Source organism: Melitaea cinxia, chromosome 1 (assembly GCF_905220565.1).
Source record: "Melitaea cinxia chromosome 1, ilMelCinx1.1, whole genome shotgun sequence".
NCBI lineage: Eukaryota > Metazoa > Arthropoda > Insecta > Lepidoptera > Nymphalidae > Melitaea > Melitaea cinxia.
The window spans coordinates 3,809,898-3,832,990 of NC_059394.1; the positions used below are offsets into that span (position 1 = coordinate 3,809,898).

At 31.7% G+C, this 23,093-nt stretch overlaps 1 protein-coding gene across 1 annotated transcript in view; it reads left to right on the forward strand.

Annotated features, from left to right (window-relative positions):
* Nucleotides 1–19,036, forward strand: part of LOC123666979 (protein scarlet-like) — a 29,386-nt gene extending 10,350 nt beyond the window's left edge. Inside the window, exons 4-11 of the mRNA XM_045601018.1 lie at nucleotides 6,024–6,176; nucleotides 6,676–6,914; nucleotides 11,020–11,230; nucleotides 13,131–13,159; nucleotides 13,236–13,341; nucleotides 14,062–14,292; nucleotides 14,790–14,925; nucleotides 18,358–19,036. Coding sequence (XP_045456974.1) covers nucleotides 6,024–6,176; nucleotides 6,676–6,914; nucleotides 11,020–11,230; nucleotides 13,131–13,159; nucleotides 13,236–13,341; nucleotides 14,062–14,292; nucleotides 14,790–14,925; nucleotides 18,358–18,746 — 1,494 coding nt within the window. The 3' untranslated portion in view covers nucleotides 18,747–19,036. The remainder of the gene's footprint in view (nucleotides 1–6,023; nucleotides 6,177–6,675; nucleotides 6,915–11,019; nucleotides 11,231–13,130; nucleotides 13,160–13,235; nucleotides 13,342–14,061; nucleotides 14,293–14,789; nucleotides 14,926–18,357) is intronic.
* Nucleotides 19,037–23,093: the final 4,057 nt, after the last annotated feature.

The window sequence follows — 23,093 nt, forward strand, 5'->3', positions numbered from 1 at the left end:
TAATTAATATTGCTAGTAAGATGATTTTAAGTATTTTTTGCAACAATTGTTTCCGATCTCAGGACCGCATTTTTGAAGAACCATATAAAGGAGGTGATTAATTGATTCAGCCTGTAACATTCTGCTGATGGATATGGTCCTCTTCCTTCACGCAGGAGAAGGGTCGAAGCAAGGGCTTCTTGACCATTTTTATTTCTCGAGATACTATCTCGAAAATTTTTCATCACTCATCACTACAGCCTATTGCAGTCCACTGCTGGACGTAGGCCTCCACAAGCTCGCGCCAAAAATGGCGTGAACCCATGTGTGTTGCCCATAGTCACGCAGCTGCCCGTCTTCGGCCTGTGTATTTCAAAGCCAGCATTTGGATGGTTATCCCGCCATCGGTCGGCTTAGTCGTAGTGAAACTGTTTATCCCTTAGTCGACTCTTACAACACCCACGGGAAGAGAGGGGATGGCTATATTCTTTAATGACGTAGCCACACAGCATATTTCGAGAATTTTAATATTTTTGATTTATTGCAAACTAGCTCCCGGACAGACTTCGTTTTGTCAAAAGTTGATAGTATTTTTTTTTATTAGTATTAAAACCTTCCGCGGGCCTTACGGAACATACAAAAAAAAATTGCCGAATTGGTCGAGCCATTCTCGAGTTATGCGCTTAGCAACATTCATTTTTATTTACATAGATTACACTGATGAAAAATTTAATCAATTGGTAAATTTTTCAATTACCATAAAATGCACTAATTAATTAAAAAGTTAACAACAAAATAATAAATTTAACGAAGGATACTCGGCTGCTCTATACAATAATTAAGGAAGACAAATTACGTCACTTTATTATTATTGTTTGGTCCCTAGTGAAATAAAAATAATTATAATAGAAAAATAAAATTAACAAGATCACTAACTAGTACAATTTAGATAACTATTAAAACTTCTTTATCAGAACAAACATTCTATTGTCAACTTAAATTTAATAAAATAAAGTAATTGCAGTTATTGATGCTCTAATATAATTTAGTTTTTCGAGCTTTCTAGGTACCGAATTTTTGCGTCTATACAAATATGTTAAAAGTTAACCATTATAAAATTACTCGCAGGCATTAGTCCCTCTCTACTTGAGTGGACTAACTTCCGTAAATTTCGTTTCATGTCTGTAAATCACAGAAGATATTTAACTCAGGTTAAAAAGGTTTAAAGGACGTGCGAACTTAAAGTACGCGGTTTTTAAGATCGCGAACTCACTCGGCTCGACGTCGGTGACACACGTGAAGCTTACTCATTCTGTATTGCGATGTCGTCGACAGAAGAAGCTTTGTGTTATTTAGGAATTGTATCGTTTTACATAATAAAAAGCAAAAAGTTCGAAGTTCTGGAATAATTCTTTTTGCGTAATTTCTCAATCAAAAGCAACAAAAATAACAAATACCTACACTATAAGCGTTGCGCGTCCACGCACTAGCGAAACATAATTGTGTTTAAAAAGAAACGACTTCAATTACATCGACAAGTAACACATCGTAGGTAGACAAAAAAAAAACAGTCAAATAAATATACATTATTTGATATAACCCAAAAACTACTTATTAGATCGCAATCAAATTTAAATGGGACGACTGGACACACACCACCTTTTAATTAAACTAAAAATTATGAAAATCGGTCCACCCAGTCAAAAGTTCTAAGGTTCTGAATCGAATTGAGAGCCTCTCCTTTTTTTGGAAGTCGGTTAAAATTGGCGATTCGCGGCTCGCAGTGCTGCCACACGCACGAGTGGAGGCGGGTTACGAGCAAAATTTCAAACTTGTCGGATCGCCAACGAACTTACTCGGCGGTTTTATTAAAGTACGCGTACTTAAGGTAGCGAAAAAGGTCTTCGAGCCACAAGTTCGCAAGATAGACGTGCGAGTAGGCACGTCTATTACCCTTTAAGAAATAAATATCTCCAAAATAATTCCACATAATTTTAGTCGCTAAATTAGAGTACGAAAAGATTGAGAAACTACCAATTGTAAAACATTTATAAAAAAATCAACTGACTTTTAAAAAAGAGGAGGTTCTCAATTCAACCGCACTTTTTTATTCTATTTTTTTCGTGCATTACTGTAAATCTTATTTTTTTTTTTTCTATAAATGTTAAATTTTATTTTCTTTCACCAAGGGTAAAAAATTATATCAAAATAAATTTTCTTTGCTATTATTTCACGAGTTTAAAAAGGGTTACCTATTATGGTGCTTGTCTTTTCTCTACTTCCTATTATTTTATTGCTATCAAATTATTTAATTTTATTTCCCTGGTTAATATTTCTCATGTTACTTTATTAATCGTCGCCACAATTAAAATTCCGCGAGTAGATCGATCATAGAATTAAAAACAATTTAAAAAATATTTTAAATACTTCAAAACAGTTACATTCAATTTAAATATTAATTAACGACCGATTTGTAAGCATTTAAGCATCTAATAGTTCCGAAAATAAATTAGAGATATTGTAATACAGAAATACCCTCAGCGTCGGACTCCGTCCTAACTTTAATAGGCAGTTACATGACTGTCGACCTGTTTTATGTAATAAATCGCCTGTAGGATAAGCGTATGATGTTAACAAAAGTCATGGGAAATTTAGAGCCTGTGTATAATATTTATTCTAAAATATTAAAATTGTAGCGTATTTCTTAATCTGCGTCATTAATTAAAGAATACGCTATTTTTTTTACATACATAACTAGCTGACCTTATAGACATTATATTGTGTGTGACATATTGTCAAACAATTCTAGTTGACATTGGCGAAATAATCTGTGCTCATTTGGTACTATTGGAAGCCATTAACCCTAAGGAAGAAGGAATAAGAATTGTCAAACAAGGAAAGTTAAAATAGTTGTTATCTGAAACTAGGGTTACCAGATGGGTAGACTAAAATATCTGGGCAAATTTTCAAAAAGTCGGGATTTTGGGATTAGGGTCGGGACCAACGGGACAAATAAATATTAAGAAATATAAAAAATCACTTTTTATTATAAAAATTTAAATCACAAAAACAATAAACAAAATTACTTTTTAACCGACTTCCAAAAAAGGAGGAGGTTCTCAATTCGACTGTATTTTTTTTTTTTTTTATGTATGTTACATCAGAACTTTTGACCAGGTAGACCGATTTCGACAAATTTTGTTTTAATCGAAAGGTGGTGTGTGCCAATTGGTCCCATTTAAATTTATTTGAGATTTAACAACTACTTTTCGAGTTATATCTAATAATGCGTTTTTACTTGACGCTTTTTTCGTCGACCTACGTTGTATTATACCGCATAACTTTCTACTGGATGTACCGATTTTGATAATTCTTTTTTTGTTGGAAAGGGGATATCCCTAGTTTGGTACCGTGATAAGGAAACCAGGATCTGATGGTGGGATCCCAGAGAAATCGAGGGAAACTCTCGAAAATCCATAATAACTTTTTACTGGGTGTACCGATTTTGATAATTTTTAATTTAATCGAAAGCTGATGTTTATCATGTGGTCACATATAAAGTTTATCGAGATCTGATAACTACTGTTTGAGTAATCTTTGATAACGCGTAGTTGCTTGACTATTTTTTCGTCGATCTACGTTGTATTACTCGTCGATGTAATTGAAGTCGGTTTTTTTTTCGTTTGCGAGCAAACACAATTATTATTATAAAAATAAAAATCACAAAAACAATAACAAAAATAAAAATAAAATTTTTAGGCAGATTCTGAGATCATTAATTATCACAATAACTTATTCTAATAAGTATTATAATTATTAGTAATTTGAACTCCTTTTTGATAAATTACTGCCACATGTACTTCGCATTACATTTATTATCGCGATAGTTTTACATTTTTGATTTGCTGTTGTTTGTCGGGACATTTAGTATTTTTTCGGGACTCTGGACATCATACGAAATGTCGGGATAATCCCGACGAATCCCGACCATCTGGCAACCCTATCTGAAACTCTTTAACATTCTGTGTTATACTTTTCTGTGTTTAATTTTCTTTCCTTTTACAATATATGAGAAAACGTAAAATAAAGATGAAAGAAGTCGTCCGCAAGTTATGGCGTGAATAACGATAAATCGACTTATTACGAGGTCACTTTTAGTTATTAAGTACTAATACTAGTTATTAAGCTTTTATCTTTTATTTTCACTAACAATTATGGACTCTTTGTCGTCCGAGTAATTATTACATTTGTCGTCCGAGCAATAAATATTTTTGCTTTTATTTATTTTTTATTTATTTTTATATATACCTATATTGGATAGTCAGGAAAGTTTTATCTTTACAGTTGAAATAATAAAGAATGGACACATGATTATAAATTCAAAGAAAATACTTCATTATATACGACATTAATATGACACACGGTTACGATCACAGGCGTCAGATATTTACATATGTAATATGTTTTATTCATCGATTTAATTTATAAAAGATATGAAAATTACGAAGTGGCATAAATGTCACATTTGTTTTTACATAATTTTGATGTACCAAAATTATTCTTTTGATATATCCTTAAATTATTCTTAATAGTTACTTCCCGTCATTTTATTCGAACGAACTATGTTTTCGTGAGAAATTAAACAAAGTCCTTCAAGATTTTAAATTAAATTTCATTGCAAGCGATTAAATAGTTTTTAATTCATGACGCAGGATTCTAGAATATCATCCAGTATCATGCTTATGTTTAGCAAAGGTAAACAACAAGTCGAGTTAAAATCATACACACTTTCTTTCTCTCTTTCTCTAATAGCCAGTGATGTTTCGAATATCTAAGACACAGTGTAGGCGTATTGTGCAGTAGTTTTACTCACGGGTCTTCTTACATCATTTCTTATGGAGTAAATTCTGAAAATTGGTCTAGTAGTTTTGCCAATTCAATTAAGTCAAAATTATAGATAACTCTACTCGTGAATGTATCTGTCACACACACACACACACACACACAGGTACAAGATTAGTAATAGACATGACAATCACATGCATAGACATTAAACACACAAACGTACGGATGGACACACAAAAGAATACACACCAGACGACAAATTAATATTAGTAAATCTATATTTATGATTACTTTTAATATATGATATAACATATATATAATTATTTATAATCGCATTGTATAATATTAAATGTTTACATAAAAGATGCTGCGTTCCCACGCTAAACCGTATAAAATTAAAAAATATTTGTACGGATAATAACAAATTTGGTTGAAACAAGTTTATTTACATATCGCCGACATATTTCTTATTATTACATGATCTAGTGCCCGAGTCGATCGTTAAAAAAAAGATCTCATCACTATTTATGGAAAAAACTATGGAACGACAACTCTTACTATGACTAAAATTTATTTCATCATTTCACAGTAATTAAAATTTCATAATCGTACGTTATTTCTTGTCTTGCGTTTGTAATGAAATTGTGAGCCGTTTTCATAATTCATATATATTTTTAAATAGTATATCTTATAGTGTACCAATATTTATCGACTTCTTCCGCTTGAAGTCTCTCATTGACACTGTGTCGCCTAGGTCACTCTTCAGGAAAACGTAGAGTTGCCTAAGCTTTATTCTTTTATTTCTTTTATTTTTATGTAAGTTATTCTCATATGAGATGATATAAAATATATATGATGAAAAAGAGCATTAAATATACATTAAACATTTTTTTTTTAAATTTAATTATTAACCTCCATGTAAAAAAAAGAGAAAGTATGAAATCCATAATGGATAAGTACTTTTAAGTCATATCAGCTTCAAGTTTGTAAACAATAGTATTTTAAGCGTATATCTTCTTGATAAATCGAAAAAATTTCATAAAGTTCAACTACTTTTACTATTGACTAATTTTACTACTTCTTTAGCAAATCGGTTTAATATTTACAATAATTTACTTTGGTAAATAAAAACAATAAAGGAAAAACCAATCATTATATCTAATTTTTTTTATTATTATTCTAATTTTTATCTCAAATAGGCTCGTCTCATGATGGACAAGCGTGCCACAGCATCCGCACGATCGAGACGAATCCAGCAGTTACTGGGAGACTTGGGAGTGATGAACTGTACTAGGACAAAATTGAAGTCGCTATCGGGGGGAGAGAGAAAACGTGTTGCATTGGCTGTTCAAGTAAGATTTATGTGATTTGATAAGACTTATAAATAATATAAATACTTTTTGGACACTTCGTAGACTTACAATCGCATGCGTCGAAATATAAAGCCTGTGTCTTTGATTACGAACGATTTAATTAGACGTAACTAAAGTATCTACGACGTAAGTTAAATTGTAGATAACACCTACATACTTTTTGTTTATAAGTTTCTAAGATTTCGCGGTAACAATCAAAACATTTTCTTATATGGGACCTAAGGCTGTTATCATTTTGTTTACGCCATTATGACGAAGGTCAACGGGTGACTCGCCCCAAACAAAAGCGCCTACAAAATTATCGAAATTCCTGGCAGTATCAAAGTGGCAATCGCTGTAAGTTCCTTATAAGTAAGTGTTGATTTCATTTGTCTTGTTTTCGGTTTAAGTTCTATAGAACAATTATTAAATTTAAAAAAAAAACCCACAATAAATAAATAACCTACTTCAATTCGCTGATTTAACTTTTCATTCATAGCTTCTCAACGACCCGCCTATATTGTTCTGCGATGAGCCTACAACGGGTCTGGACAGTTCGGCAGCAAGTGCTGTAGTTTCACGTCTCAGGAGGCTAGCGATTGGAGGGAAGCTGGTGATATGCTCCGTGCACCAGCCAGCGTCAGGTGTCTTCGAGCTGTTCCATCAAGTTGTGCTCTTGGCAAATGGCCGAACAGCCTTCCATGGAACTATCGAGCAAGCAGATCGATTCTTCGCGTCGTAAGTATTTTTTTTTATAATCGTGAATAAGGTATTCTTTTTTAAACGACTAGGTCAGCAAACAAACATACGGCTTTTTTTACTAAACCGGTTGGCAAACAAGCATACGGCTCACCTGGTGGTAAGCGGCTACCGTAGCTTATAGACGTTTGCAACACCAGAAGCATCGCAAGTGCGTTGCCGACCATATCCCTAATTCCCCCAGGAGCTCTGGTCACCTTACTCACCAACAGCAACACAACACTGCTTGATAGCAGTGTTATTTAGCTGTGATCTTCTGTAAGGTCGATGTATCACCCCAGTCGGGCAGCTCCATATTTTGAGCAGGAAATTTCCTGCTGTGCCTATCTCAGTTAAAAGCTTACATGATGGTAAGTGGTTTCCGTAGTCTATAGATATTTGTAAGACCAGAAGTATCGCAAGTGCTTTGTCAAACCCACCCCTGACCCTCCTCAGGAGCTCTGGTCATCTTACTCACCACAGGAACACAACACAATATTACACAACCTCACAATCAGTATTTGTTATACGTATAATTTATAATAATAGATACATTTTAATATGAATAGTGAATATGAATGCTGTGTGGCTACGGTATAAAGAATATAGCCATACCCTCTCTTCCCGTGGGTGTCGTAAGAGGCGACTAAGGGATAACACAGTTTCACTACCACCTTGGAACTTATAAAGCCGACCGATGGCGGGATAACCATCCAATTGCTGGCTTTGAAATACACAGGCTGAAGACGGGCAGCAGCGTCTTCGGTGCGACAAAGCCAGCCTGCGATCACCAACCCGCCTGCCCAGCGTGGTGACTATGGGCAACACACATGGGTTCACGCCATTTTTGGCGCGAACTTGTGGAGGCCTATGTCCAGCAGTGGACTGCAATAGGCTGTAGTGATGAGTGATGAATATGAATACGTTACATAGTTATTAAATATTATTATATATATATTTGTATTGTTTTACCATCATCATAAACTTGTAGCACTTCTTAGCGGAAGTACATTCTCTACTCATACTCATATTATTTTTAGATTACGGTCATTCGTAATTAAGATATTGACATTAAAATTTTGTTTTCTACCTTATTAGTCTGCTTTTTTTTAACGTCGCCAGGTTTTACTTTTTAACTTTGGAACAGGATGCATGTAAAATCTTAATAAGAAGTTTTAAACAAATGTTTGTGAAACATAAATACTCTTGTATTTGACCGTAAACCACAACAAAAACATATACCAACAACCCATTATCATATAATTACTGTCTACACATTGTTTATTTTAAAATTTAATGTTAGAATGCAAATTAGACTATCAATATTTGTAAAAATCGTTTATTAGATTACAATAAAAATGTCTACAACTTTTTTATGGAGATTTGAGACATATAACAAGCTATTTTTAAAATGTATTCCTATTAAAATTTAGTGTTTAGAAAATACAAATTAGTAAAAGATCAATGAGGACATATATTAATTAAGATACTGAAATTACCTTTAATAGTATTACGCCTAACAGAATTATTATTAAAAAAAAACGTGTTTTGTTTTTTTTTAGCTTTTAATGTAGACGATTTAGTAAAATAATATGGATTTTATCGCATATCGGACTAGTCCGAAAAGCCTGACGCGATTGCAAAAAATGCTACTACAGACGGTAAACTATTAAATTTTAGGGAAGATTTTTCAGTTTTTACTAACTTAATGAAAGTGTCACAATTTCCGGAGAGAACATTTCAATCAAATGTCGTGAATGTTCTTTTGGTACGAAACAATACAGAGTGAGCCCATTATATAACCTGGTTTGTTAATGTTAAATTTGTTTGTGTCTTTGCTCACAGATTGAGGTCGAGAAATATACCGTAAAATAAATTTAAATTACTAACGAAAACATCTAGCTTCCCAACAGTGGCACATGTAGGACTGTCTAAGACATACATTATTTTCAAATTGAATGTATGCGACTTTAATCTGACAGAGAAGCCATTATGAAACTTATGAATTAGATTAGATTAGATACTGAAATCTTCCATGGTATACTCGCTCGTCCAACTTCTAATTATTCAGACTCATAAGTCTCATTCGATTGTATAGTTATAATAACGTTACCATGAAACTGGTATGTGCTTGTGTTTAAAAGTCCCTAAAAAATAATAACAATAATAATTAATCACCTAAATTATCATTACCCTTTCTATTATTACATTTTTATTCACATTTCAAATATTTTTTAATGATAAAATGAAAATAGAATATTAAATTATACCTTATATTCCTTGTAAAATTTATCACCGCAATTTAATTACGTTGCTACTATGATATTTTAATTCGCTTAGATACCAACGCTAATCTCGATACTAAGCTGATTAGAAATATAGTTGAAATAAATCCCTTTCTTAAAAAAACGTTGTTCAAATATAAATTCAACTTTACACGAACTATCTCGATAAACGAATAAAACGAAAATTTAACGCAAATAAATAGTGATGTACTTTTAAATTTTTATGAATGATTTTTTTCCGTAATATTAATCAAAGATACAAAAGTTATTAAGATCTTTGCAACACTCAATTTTATGTATCCATGTATGTACCTATGTCCCCACCGTGCCTCGGAGAGCACATTAAGCCGTCGGTCCCGGTTGTTATCATGTACACCTGATAGCGATCGTTACTCATAGTAGAGAATATATCCGCTAACCCACACATTGGAGCAACGTGATGGATTAAGATCTGATCTTTCTCTATATGGGGAAAGAGGCCTATGCCCAGCAGTAGGATATTACAGACTGAAGCGTAGTGTAGAAGCGTATGTTCTAAGTATCACGCACACGTACATAAGAAAGCCCACACGCAATCTCACGCTCATTTACCGACTTATAGAGCCACACACACACACAAACACAAGCACGAAGTGCGGTTGCGCAGGCACGCATACAGAGTTTAAGATTAATGACCGATTCATGAAAAACATTATTTTAAAAATAACCATATAACATACAATTATACATATTGTTGTACAAATATAAACTAGTAGCACCATAATATGTAGTAGTAATTTATGGCTATAGGTATTGACACGGATATTGAGCGCTTGATGGCAAATTGTAGAACGCTTTGCGTTGCGTGCAGGGTCGCAAACAGAATATAGTTTTATCTAGTGTAAAAAAAAATATGTATAGTATTTAGTACTCGTTAAATATCTAGACGTCATATGTCAGGCGGGACCGTAAGCTTATTTGCCACTTTCGAAGTATTTAAAAAAATATTCTCGTTATAACAATATACCTTACGTTGTCGCGATAATTCAAATGGCGTAAAATATTGGTCGCAATATGTCGCCTTAGTTCTTTTCGCTTGTCGTCACTTACTAGGAAAACAGGCTGTAATTAAGACAACGTATACATGCCTCGGGATATATTTATTTTAATGATGTGTAATTTACGTCTGTGTAACATCAACAGTGTTCCGACCTAGTTAAGTTACAAAACTTGTAGCACTGATAAAATGTGAGATAAAAAATATACCTTGAACAAAGACGACCTTATTATTAAATCAAACATAGAGCCTTTAGAGGCCTTTGTAGTGATTTGGTTTTGGTCACGTCTCGGAACTATACTTACTACTTGTTACGTTACGTTTTGTAACGTTTTTATGAACAAAAGTGTTTTTAGGTGTCAAGATTAAAAAACTTACATTAATATATAAAATATATTTATATATATATATATAAAACCATATAGTATAACTACAAAAACAGCTACATTGTTTTGATATAAATTTTAATATAACTTCTTAATGAGGTGACTTAGTTAACGAATACTCGAATCTTATCTAATAAGACTAAAATTTCAAATTTTCGGCTAAAATTAATTTTAAGTTAACATCCTAAACATCATAGTCATCAGTCATAAAGTATCCTAAGCAAAGTGTTTTTACATTCCGAATCGATGGTATTTTAACATCACTATAAATAATAATTAATTTGTTAAAAATTTAATTATACTTTGTAATTGTGGAATTATATTTTAAAATGAAGATTCAAAAAATATTTTTGAAGCCTTGAATGAAGAAAAGTATCAATTTGATTTTTCTCTCTTAGTATGAACTACAAATGCCCTGTGGATTTCAACGCTGCTGAATATTACGTTACCTTACTCGGTATCGAAATTGACAAGGAGATGGAAAGTCGGGAGAGAATAAGACGCATATGCAACGAGTATCAAAGGTCGAGCTACGCAGCAGCTATTGAGAGCCGAGTGGGAGATGTGAAGGACGAAACTGAATATTTTAATGGAACCCTTGACGAAAAGGTAAGTTCTACATGTATTCTTTACTAGCTGGTACCCGCGACTTCGTCTGCGCATGATTAGTAAGTACATCGAGTATCTTATTATCTTCTCAATATCTATCTTTATACCAAAATTCATCAAAATTGGTTCAGTGACATAAAAATCAATTTGTTGCTACCCAATGTGCATTAGAAAAATATTGTCAACTTTTATTGTATTTATGGTTCACTGTTTTTGCGATAATGGCTTACCCATAAAACATTTCTCTCATACATTATATACGTGTAAACTACAGTTTTTGCAGCGTACGCCAGAATAGCTCGCAGATGGCAGATTTTTTTCCCCACTTACTTGACAATTATCGTTATATTTTGGACAATTCACACACTATCTTTAAAAATAATAGCCTAGGTGTTATTCTAATGTATAAGCTATATTATTGTAAACTTTTTGCGTGTAAGAGGAACAAACATCCATGCATCCATACATTTATATATTCGTACATACAAACTCTCGTGTTTATAATATTAGATGATAATATATTAAACATGAATAATATAGACATTTTTTAGGTAAATCTAAAAAAAATCAGTTAAAGTTGTAAAATAGACTATTGTTAAGTTTGAAATTTAAAGTAACATTTGTCGAAAGATACTATTATCGTCTAAAGTGAAATCATAAGTGTAAAATAAAAATTATTTTTTTTTTTTCAAAATGGAAAGGATAAAAAATGAAAGTTGAATTGTCGTCCCCGTCATGCCATATACGGTTGTGTTTTTAATTTAATTGTGTTGTTTTTTTCCAAGACCCCGCCGCACTTGATTTGAAATGATGCAACTTGCAAGGGTATACCGTTCTAATTAAACAAAACACAACATTAATTTAATACCAACTTTTACGCGAAAGGCAAAGTTAAACACGTTTATATATAAATAATGTTATGAACATTTATATAATAATAAATACAATTTTAAATACCAAAGTTAGTCAACAGCAAACAAACATAAATAAAAAATGAACTGTTATCGTGCTTATTATTATTATATTTTTTTTTTTTTGTTAAGATTAGTAAATGCTTGTCGATTTTGTATAAGTATGGTCATCACCATATATAAGTATATGAATACATCTTGTAATACAAGTTTAAAGTAAATTTTGTATCGGTATGTTTAAAAATCTAAACATCGTCACAAAACTATTCGAGATATAAATTCAATGTGTAATTTAACAGCGGGTTTGGCAAATTTACTTTGAAATTAAAAAATTATGGTTTATTATTTTTTACATAGTGATCAAAATAACGCTCGTATAAAGAAATGTTTTCGTACACTTGATGGTTAAAATTTTCTTTAACTTATATTATATAATCAAAAATAACTTTCGTTTGATGACAGGTGTTCAGTACATTTGATGGTACAATTTTGTTTAATTTACATGTAACATCCGGTAGTTATTATTAGATTACAGAACCCTCTGACTACTAAATATTAATATCCACATTTCTAGTGAGCTAGATATTAGTGTTTCTTTGTGCAATAATGATAGTAAATATAAAATAAAATAAATGTAATATATAATATATGCGCAATAAATGTGTTTATATACGACATCATTTTAGAAAGCTCTAAGACTATCAGTGTTCCTCTACTATACGAATTATTTTTCTATTACGAATGTATTTTTTTTTTTTTTTTTTTTTATTTAAAAAATTTACATCCACGGGCTCAAAATGCCCATGCCTTTTGTTAAAGATGCATTATGCATTGTATTATAAATATATACCTTCCTCTGGAATCACTTTATTTACTAAAAAAAAACCGCATCAAAATCCGTTGCCCAGATTAAAAATCTAAGCATACAGACGCGGGAAGCGACTTTGTTTTATACTATGTAATTATTAATCATGTATCTTTCTTTCTAGAATGTATACTTCGAGCGGTACCTAACTCTGTAAGTATATAATCTTTTAAAAAATTTGTCTTCGAAAAGATAATTTCTCAATATTTATATTATATTTCCCTTTCAGAGTCAAAGTGAATTATTTCGTCCAGTTTTATTGGTTAATGTGGAGAAATATACTTTCAATAAAGCACAATAAATCGATATGGATAGCAGAATTTCTACTTCTCATGGTAAGGTTCTTTGTGGCAAATAATATGTAACTATATTTTATTAAAATGACTGCTTGCTTCACCTCGCAGCATCATTTTATCACTAAAAAAAACTTACAATACTTACACCAATCGCATATCACACCATAATTTTCTTAGTTACAATGTTTAAAATTAATATAAAATAATACATTTGAAATTACATTCAGTTAATTTAATTTTATAATACATTTAAAATTAATGTAAAACTTTAAAATCAATACCAATTTTTAACAAGACTCCACGAGACACAAATCCATAGTCTATGTCACGTTTACATCAAATCATTTCCAATACTTTATTGTTATATTTAACTGACATTAAAAAGGGAATGGTGATATTATTTAAACATATTTAAGGTTTCCAAAAACAATTTGCGTAATTCTATTTTACTATATAATATCTAGTACCAACCAATAGTAAAGTTAAGCTCTAGAGAAAGACAATTCTTTAATAGTTAATATCAAATCCTAAAATAATGAATAACATAAAAAAGGCCTTTATTATTATTATTGTTTGCTAGTTGCCCGGACAAACTAAGTTCTGTCAAAAGTTAATAGTAATTTTTTTTGGGTAATAAAACCTTCCAAAACGTACAAAAAATAAATTAGCCGAATTTTTTGAACCATTTTCTAATTATGCGCTTAGCAATATTCACTTTTATTTACATAGATTGTTACAACTTTATATTTCTCTAACCAGTTTGTTGGTCTCATCATCTCCATTCCATACATGGGTCACTTCAAAGAACTGGATCAGCGCGATATACAGAACGCTGAAGGTCTTTTCTATCTGATAATAACGGAGACAATATTTCTGTTCATCTATGCGGTTTTCTTCACCTTCCCAAGCGAAGTGCCGATATTGCTCAGAGAAACAGCCAGTGGATTGTACTCACCGTTACCGTATTATCTCTCGAAGGCCATATTTTGGGTAAGTGTATTTTTATTCACAATTAGTTTTAGCTTATTATTTATGAACTTAAAGTTGTGTTATAAAACCAAAACTAATATGTAATGTATAAGTAAAACAAACTGAAAATGTAAAATACTAGAATTTATTAAATATAATACATTAATTATAACATACAAAAACGAGAATTAAATTTAAATTCCTGTTGTACCAAGATTTGTTAGACAAAAAGTTAATTCAGATAAAAACTTTTAAACAAGTTTGTACCGCGTATGCATAAGTCTGGTTTTAATCTTGTTTGTAAGATGTTGTTACCTAAATTGAAACAAACAAAAATGATTGATTTTAAAACTTAAGTCCATAATAACCTGAAAGTATGTTACGTCATCTAAAAACTCATGGTCTTGATAATTATTAAAATAATCACTAGCAATTGAGCAATTTCTTTAGAATTTAGTCTATCGATGTAGGTTTAGGATTTCTGTTCTAGATCCTTATGCAAACTGATATTTTTGTAGATACCAAGGGCAGTGATCGAACCGATACTGTTCGTTTCGCTCGTCTTCTCGGTCGCCGGACTTCAGGGAGGCTTCATGAACTGGCTCGGAATCTGCTTCGTTTGTATCCTCTGCGCTAACTACGCGAATGCTTACGGTAATAATAACTAGCTGTGCCCGCGACTTCGTTCGTGTGGAATTTAATAAAAAAATTATTGTTCAGTTCGTAGAGTTATAAAATAAATAAATTTCTAAAACAAAAGTAGTAAGTTAAGCCTTGTTATATCAGCTATCTGCTAGTGAAAGTCCAGACAAAATCGGTCCGGTCGTTTCGAAGATTAGCCGGAACAAACAGATAGACAAAAATTTTAAAAAAATGTTATTTTGGTATATGTACCGTGTATTATACATCCATGTGTGTTTAGTAAAAAGCGGTTATTTTAATATTACAAACAGACACTCCAAATTTATTTTTTTTGAATAGATTATTTCATCATTATCTATAAGTTAAACACGTTTATCTTCTTAGTGTAAATTCCATTCCGAACCAGTGTCAGCTTGGCTTAAGATAGACTTATTACTTAGTGTACCGATACTATGAATTTCAATTACAAACAGGTTTAGTTTCTTTCCTTTTGTTTTTTGATTGACGATAAGATGATGATTCGTCAAAATGACATCAGTTTCCTCAAAAAGTGATGAATGTTCTGAGAAATAAAAAATTTAAGCAATTATAATAAATTTAATAAGAATTTTAATGGTGTATCTAATTAAATATTTTGCATTTTGCCATTTTTATTGTTTAAATGTGCAAATTAAAGTATAATCTTATCTTAACATAAACCAACAAATTATTTAAATTAATTTATTAAGCGTTAGGGCCTATCATAAGTCTATTTACTGGGTTCAGTATAAACAGAAAAATGTATAAAAACGCTTCTTATTGCAGGACAACGATTTTTTTTTTAATTAATTGGTTGAAAATAAATTTACATAGCGGCTCATAGCCACTTTGTAGATGATATTTTATACGACAAAAACTAATTTCGTTCTAACCTAGGTCTACCTAAAATTATTACCTTTTTGAAGTAAAACTTCGTTACGAACTCTTGACTTGGGGAGTAAGCTGGTGAATGATTAAGAGCATAATAGTATTCTGAATGTATTTGTAGATAGATGGGAGAGTCCAATGGACATTGGATAAAACTCCACGTGATTTGAAAAAAAAATGTATAAATATAAAAACTATTTTAAATTTATTCTCTGTTATTGTACTAACACTAGGTTATAAGAAACATTGTTACTAACACTATATGGGCTAGTCCCGAAATAATTGTCATTATTATTATTATTTTTATTATTATTATTACAAGTGTGATCGGACGAGGCGAACGGAACAAGAGAGAGAGGTGCAATTACACATTGTCTTTCTCTCTTTCTCTCATAGCCAGTTACGTTTCGTATATCTGTTACGCTCAAAGATCGAAAACGCTCATTGAGCGGAAAAATAGCTCACAACGCGATGTGGTCACAGTAAAACATCCACATAGCGAAATTCGTGTTATGGCTCTAATGAAAACGCGCACGACGCGTTGTGGCAATCAAAGAAAGACCAAATAGCGAAATTCGTGTCGTGGCTTACATGCTATTCGATCTCAACGCGTTGTGGCAATGAAGAAAAGTCATGACGCGTTCTGAGCATTCATTGTGTTAACCATATCACGACGGACAGGTTGTAACTTGTCGGTGTCGGCTCGGGTGCAAAGACGCATTGAAACCTCAGTTTTATTCATTTCTTTTCTGTTTATGAGAGTGAATTTTAATGTCAGCGCTAATTATGACGAATAAAAAAAGAATTGTTTTACGATAAATTACGTGAGTTTGTGGAAACAAGCACTGCACTGATCGCAGTTTTATTATGACTACAGAAAAAGTAAAGAGAGCAAATGTAACTTGTAAGCTCTGTTTCAGAAAGAATAGCATAAACGTTGAAAGAGAATGTGCTAAATTAGGTCTACAGGAACAGGCAAACAAAATAGTTTCATTGTCTAATTTGAAATTTCCCTGTGTTGAAATTGGTACTAACGTTTTAGTGAGAGTTCCTGAAGTTGATAGAGGACGTACAGCACCCAGGAATGTTATGTGTGTTGTTATGAGCATTAATCCATCAGGTCTCTACCAGTTAGGAAACAAGGAAGGTACACTCGATAGACTTTATGCACGTAATGAATTTACACTTTCTGAAACCAACTTTATTAACATTTGTGATGTGCCCTCAACTTCATCGTTAACACTTCGCTCGGCATCTATGTTATCGTCTGGAAGTAAGCAAGGGTTTATAATGTGCCACTGCAAAAGATACTGTATTGATAAAAAGTGCAAGTGTCGCTCCAAGAATATAAAATGCATCTCAAAATGCCACAGTAATAGTTCATGTAAAAATAAATAGCAATCAAATACTTATTTTTCACAATTACAGTTATTTCTAATATAGGTACATTGTTGTTGTTTATTGGTGATCAATAAACATTTGTGTTAAATATTTTTATTTCTTGAAAGAATTTTAATTGTCATGAAAAAATTAAAACCCTTATCATTTTATGTGAATTATGAGTAATTTACAAATGATATGAATATTTTGTGTTCAGTGATTTATTACTTAATACATTGATTTTTTTTAAATATAAAGTAATCTCAATAAATAATAAATATCATTTCATTTTAATTTATATAATTATATACTTAATATATTTGATAATGAGAAACACGTTATGCCGTGATTTTATAAAATGAAAAATATTTCTTAAGGACATCTACCAAAACGTTTCCAGCCTAGGCCTAGTAGGATCTCTATATCGGAAGGTAGTGTGCGTTGTAATCAAATAGTATTCCATACGCATCATGGCTTTTCTTCATTGCCACAACGCGTTGAGATCGAATAGCATGTAAGCCACGACACGAATTTCGCTATTTGGTCTTTCTTTGATTGCCACAACGCGTCGTGCGCGTTTTCATTTGAGCCATAACACGAATTTCGCTATGTGGATGTTTTACTGTGACCACATCGCGTTGTGAGCTATTTTTCCGCTCAATGAGCGTTTTCGATCTTTGAGCGTAACATATCTAAGACACAGTGCAGGCCGTTTGTGCAGAAGTTCTACTTCAGTCGTGTGGTCTAAAGCACACTCGTTTTTTTTCCATCCATATTTTTGTTTAACGTTTATGATCTTCAATTTCTATTTACATAATAATAATGCTTTATTCATAAAAATATTTACATACAATAATTAGTTCCCTGGTTCTTGTGATAGGCAAAGTCTGTGCCACAATGAACCTGTGTGCTTTTCATTATTTATTCCTAAAGCAAACTTTACACAATTTACATATATCAAAGGTATCGACTGACCTAGAATTAAATCAAGCTTGTTCTCTTAAAATGACAGTGATAAATCGATGCAGTATATAAGATTATATATATAAGATTAATTTCGCATTAATTTTACAGTATTTTTTATTTGCAAACTACTTTTTGTATGTTGTTTTAATTTAATTACTATGTAGTTTAATTATTTTCTATTTTTTTTTTCAGGTTCGTTTTTGTCGTCCGTATTCGACAAAATGGAGACCGCGGCACTCGTATCCGTACCTTTCGAGCTTATCGGAACTATGTTTTCCGGTATATACCTAAATCTTGGAAGTGCCTCACCTTACGTGTCATGGCTCAAATACGTATCGGGTTTCTACTACGGTGTGGAGTCTATATCGATCATTCAATGGGACTCCATAGAGTCTATCACCTGCGTTGACATTAAAGGTATGCCTTGCATTAAGACCGGTCCAGATGTTTTGAGGAGATTTGGTTACGCGGAAGAACATTTCTGGAGGAACTGCATATGTTTATTGGTCATGTACTGTGTGGCGCATTTGGTTGCATTCATTATGGTTATAAAGAGGAGTCGAGGGACGCCAGTTTATTAGATCTGTTACAACTTTAGATTAAATTGATGGTGTTAATTGTTATGTCTCTTGAGTGTTTTTGAAAGTACGTGCTAGCGCTGCGTTGTAACACAACTCGAAAAAATAAACTTAAAATCGGCTATTTCAACCTCATTGTAAATTATTCATGAAATTACACCCTTCAATTTATGTATATAATGTACCGTAGATCATGATTGACGTTTTACTAAGAATGTTACTCAAACTACTCGCAGTTACATTTATCTTTAGCATTTGTAATAAGTTGTTTTGATTTAATATTAAGAATGATGTGTTTGGATTTTTTATTTAATTTATAGTAAAGAATTCATTAAAATAAAATTTTGTCTTAATTACCCTTCCTCTCTTTTTATTAGAACATTGCAAACATTTTTATTTGTGTAAAAAATATTACAAACATGCATGCTTCTTTGTCGTGATATCAGTAACATGTTAAATTATTTACGGTAACGTATAGCAGGAAAGTCTATAGCAGTGGCTGGCGAAGTATCTCATCCTTGCAGAAGATAAATAATTCTGTTATACAAGTTCTCAAGTTAAGTTCCTGTTGTGTGTAAGGTAAGAACGCCTAATGCTCCTTGTATTGCATAAGGTACGGTAAATTCATATCGCCTCATGTCGTGAAATGTAAAAAATGAAAGTTGCAAGAATAATTTGATTCTAATGACATTACATGCGTCATATTTTATTATATACGTAACGATTACTTTGTTTTTTGTTGATGATTTTATGCTTCAATAGAATATTTTTAATATCAAGTTTTTTTGACAATGAACCTGACTTTCTGTCGGTGAATAGATAAAATTATAAGATAAAAAAAAACGTTTTGTATCATCTGATGATGATGTATTTAAAGATAGCTCGATACATATTCATTATTATTATGTATTAAAGATTACAATTAGAAATTATTATATTTATTAATATTTCAGATACTTACTAAAATATGTGACTGCTCGTCGTTGCAACTTTTTTCAGTATCGTGAGAAAATTAATAATAAACTTTCGTTTTTAATCAAATATCGGCTAAGTGCCATTGACCCGATTTAATATCTCGATATTTCGCTGAATTATAATTTTGTATTCTCATTTCTTTTGGTTTTAAAGACCCTCGTTATGACTATCTCCAATAATCGAAAGTATTTTGATTATATTAGATTAAGGGAATGCCGTTGAAATTCAGGTTGAATACATTTTAACGGTGAATATTAAAATAATATTATGAATTAGGTCTTATATAAACTTTAAGCTTAAAAACTATTTTGTTTATTATGACTTATTTAGAAATAGGTCCTTAAACTTAAGTAAGTATGAAGAAAGTTAGTCAATAAACTGTGTTAAGGATTTGAAGTCTTAAGGTTGTTTTGAATGGTATTGTTTTTTGAATTAATACATTGCGTTTAAATTCTGAATACTGTAAAGATAGTAAAGATGTGTTAAATATTACATTTAATGTATATATTTGAATGAAGACGCGTTGGCGTAGTCAAGTAACTGCTGATGTGACAGTGTTCCAGAGTTTAATTTCTATTCATGACAAACCTTAATGTACATGGTCGTGCAGACGTTTGTCTTGTTTTGGGTGTTTGTGGTTGTATTGTGTATTTCTTTCAGACAAGAATGAATATTATCTTCCTATTGGTGGCTTTAACTGTTTTAAATTAAATAAATCTTTAGGAAACTACTCCTTGCTACGTTTTTATTAAATTAATTTTTATTATTTAATTTAATAAACATGAAAATACAGTACCGTAATGCGAGTGTAGATACAAGTACTAGCTTGCGTCATTTGTTTATTCTGTAGCGTTGCGATTTGCGTCTCTGATCCACCTTTACCCCAGACCCAAAATAAGGGTTGGTGTGAGCGATGACCAAACTGCATTAAAATGTTAAGCTATATTTTTTGCGATGTTTTTTTATTTTGAAATTTTGTAACACATAAAACATAAAAAAACTTTCATATACATACGTATATTGCTATAGTGGCGTGCAAGCGTTATCTCATATCTGATGGTAATCGGTTCCCTATGGATATCAAATAATTTGTATATTTACATTTTCGTTTATAACCTCCCACATATTAACTCGATTTCCATGAAAGTGAGACCGTCTTTTGCACTCTACTTACAAACATCATTTTATATTAAGATTTATTGATATCATGTACAAAAAAGAGAATTAAAAATAATTAGATTGATATGAATTAAAGTAATTAGAATAAGAAGTCTAGGCTAGCTATCTCCTTTTTCTTTTACATAGTATTCCATACATATAAGGCAAAGGTAATTAATTACGTTAACGTTAGCCTTGACATTCGTAACTTTGTATTTGAATAAAAAAAAATTAAATAAATTATCGTCGTAAACAAAAAAAGATAATTCTATCTTAGTTTTACGCTTCAGGTGTTTGACTTAATTTTAAGTCGACAGCTTAATCTTCTTATCACCGAAATCGGAGCCCCAAAAAAACCCATTGACGATATTTCGTAATCGTCCGATCCACTACCTATAAATGAATAAACGCTTCACACTCAGCTGCCCCCAGTAGGATTTTCTCCTGTGTCGGGGGTCTGGAAACACACACAGTACACAAGCAAAAACGCCCAGGCCACGACAAACTGTACTCTGTATGGCCAATACAAATGATTGTCATGTGCGGGGATCGAACCCGCGACCGCTAGCGCGACGACGAGCGATGTGACCGCTGCGCCAACGAGTCGTCATCATTTAATAAAGATAGAATTTTGAGTTGAGAAGAAAAATGGATAGTTTAATACAAACAAGCCTTTTTTTCTTACTAATTTGTGGCTTATGTATTTCAATGAAAGCATTATACAATAAAAACATTTAATTTCTAGATAATACATAATAATACATATTAATACATCTCGTTATTATGAAATTAAAATTGAAAAAAAAATGTAGTAACAGGATGCGTGAATAGCAACTTTAAAACAAGATAAGCGAGGATTAGTAAAACTAGATCTATAAATATAGTTATTTAAATATTTGAATAATTCGGAATAGTTCTAATAAAAATATCAAGCTATTTATTTTATAAAAATGTGTTTTTTATAATTTTTATGCGAAAACGTCACATTAAAGAAGGTTCGTAAATTTGGCGATCTATTTATACCTTTTTTTTTTAAGATCTTCACACTCAATGATCCTTAGTACTATGAAATTCAGTGTCATCGGTCCGAAAATGTACACAAATACATATTACTAGCTGGGCCCCGCGGTTCCGCCCGCGTTGATTTGAGGAAAAAATAGCCTTCCTTGTTCTTAAAGCATACCTAACCTTATTTTAAATAGTTTAAACTTTTTAGTAGTGGATGCCGGTGGAGCAATCATCATTCATTCATAGCAGATAGTTATCCCGCCATCGGTCGGCTTTTTAAGTTCCAAGGTAATAGCGGAACTGTGTAATCCCTTAGTCGCCTCTCAATTTATAACTTGTATTTGTTTCTTTATTACAAGTATATATTGCTGTATTATTATAAACAATTCTGACTTCATAATATGTTCATTAAATTAGGAATTCCTATATTAAGGTAAATCTTACAACTTCTACCAAATTTTTTATTAAATAATTTCTATAATGCGAACCGGTCCGATAAAGTTCCTTAATCTATGTTTTAAAATACTTAATCGAGTTATGTTTAGAATATTCTGGTGATATTATAGAGGACGAAATGTTAGAAGCTCGCATATCTGCTTATCATTAAATGAATATATTTAAAATTAAATACACAAATCTACACACCGAATTTGAATTTTAATATCAATACTAATCTTAGAAACTTATAATTTATGATAATTATTATATATGTATATATGTTAAAGCATATATATTTGTATAAGGTTTAGAGTTATACATTGGGTTGGAGTGATAAAAAAATCTTAGCCTGGGGGTCGCATGTGATTCTTATAAAAAACAAAAAAAAAAATTAAAAAAAAATCTTACTTAACAACTTAAGGCAGCCCCACTCATGTTTAAATTTAATTATGAGTCGAATTGATTGATTGTAAAAAATATTTCTTTTGCCTTGTAATCTTTTAAAACATCTAAGAAATAACAAGACAGAGAGAGTTACGTTTCGTATATTACTGTGGCAACTAAAGAAGGTTTACTTCGGTCGTGTGGTCTAAACCACACTCGTTTTTTTTTTTTTTTTGACGTAATTAGCGGATCAGTCAGTCAGTCAGTCAGTCATTTCAGCCTATTGCAGTCCACTGCTGGACATGGGCCTCCCCAAGTTCGTGCCAGACATCCCGGTTTTCCGCAATCCTCAAATGTTTGTGTGTATATTCTTTATTGCACTAAGTA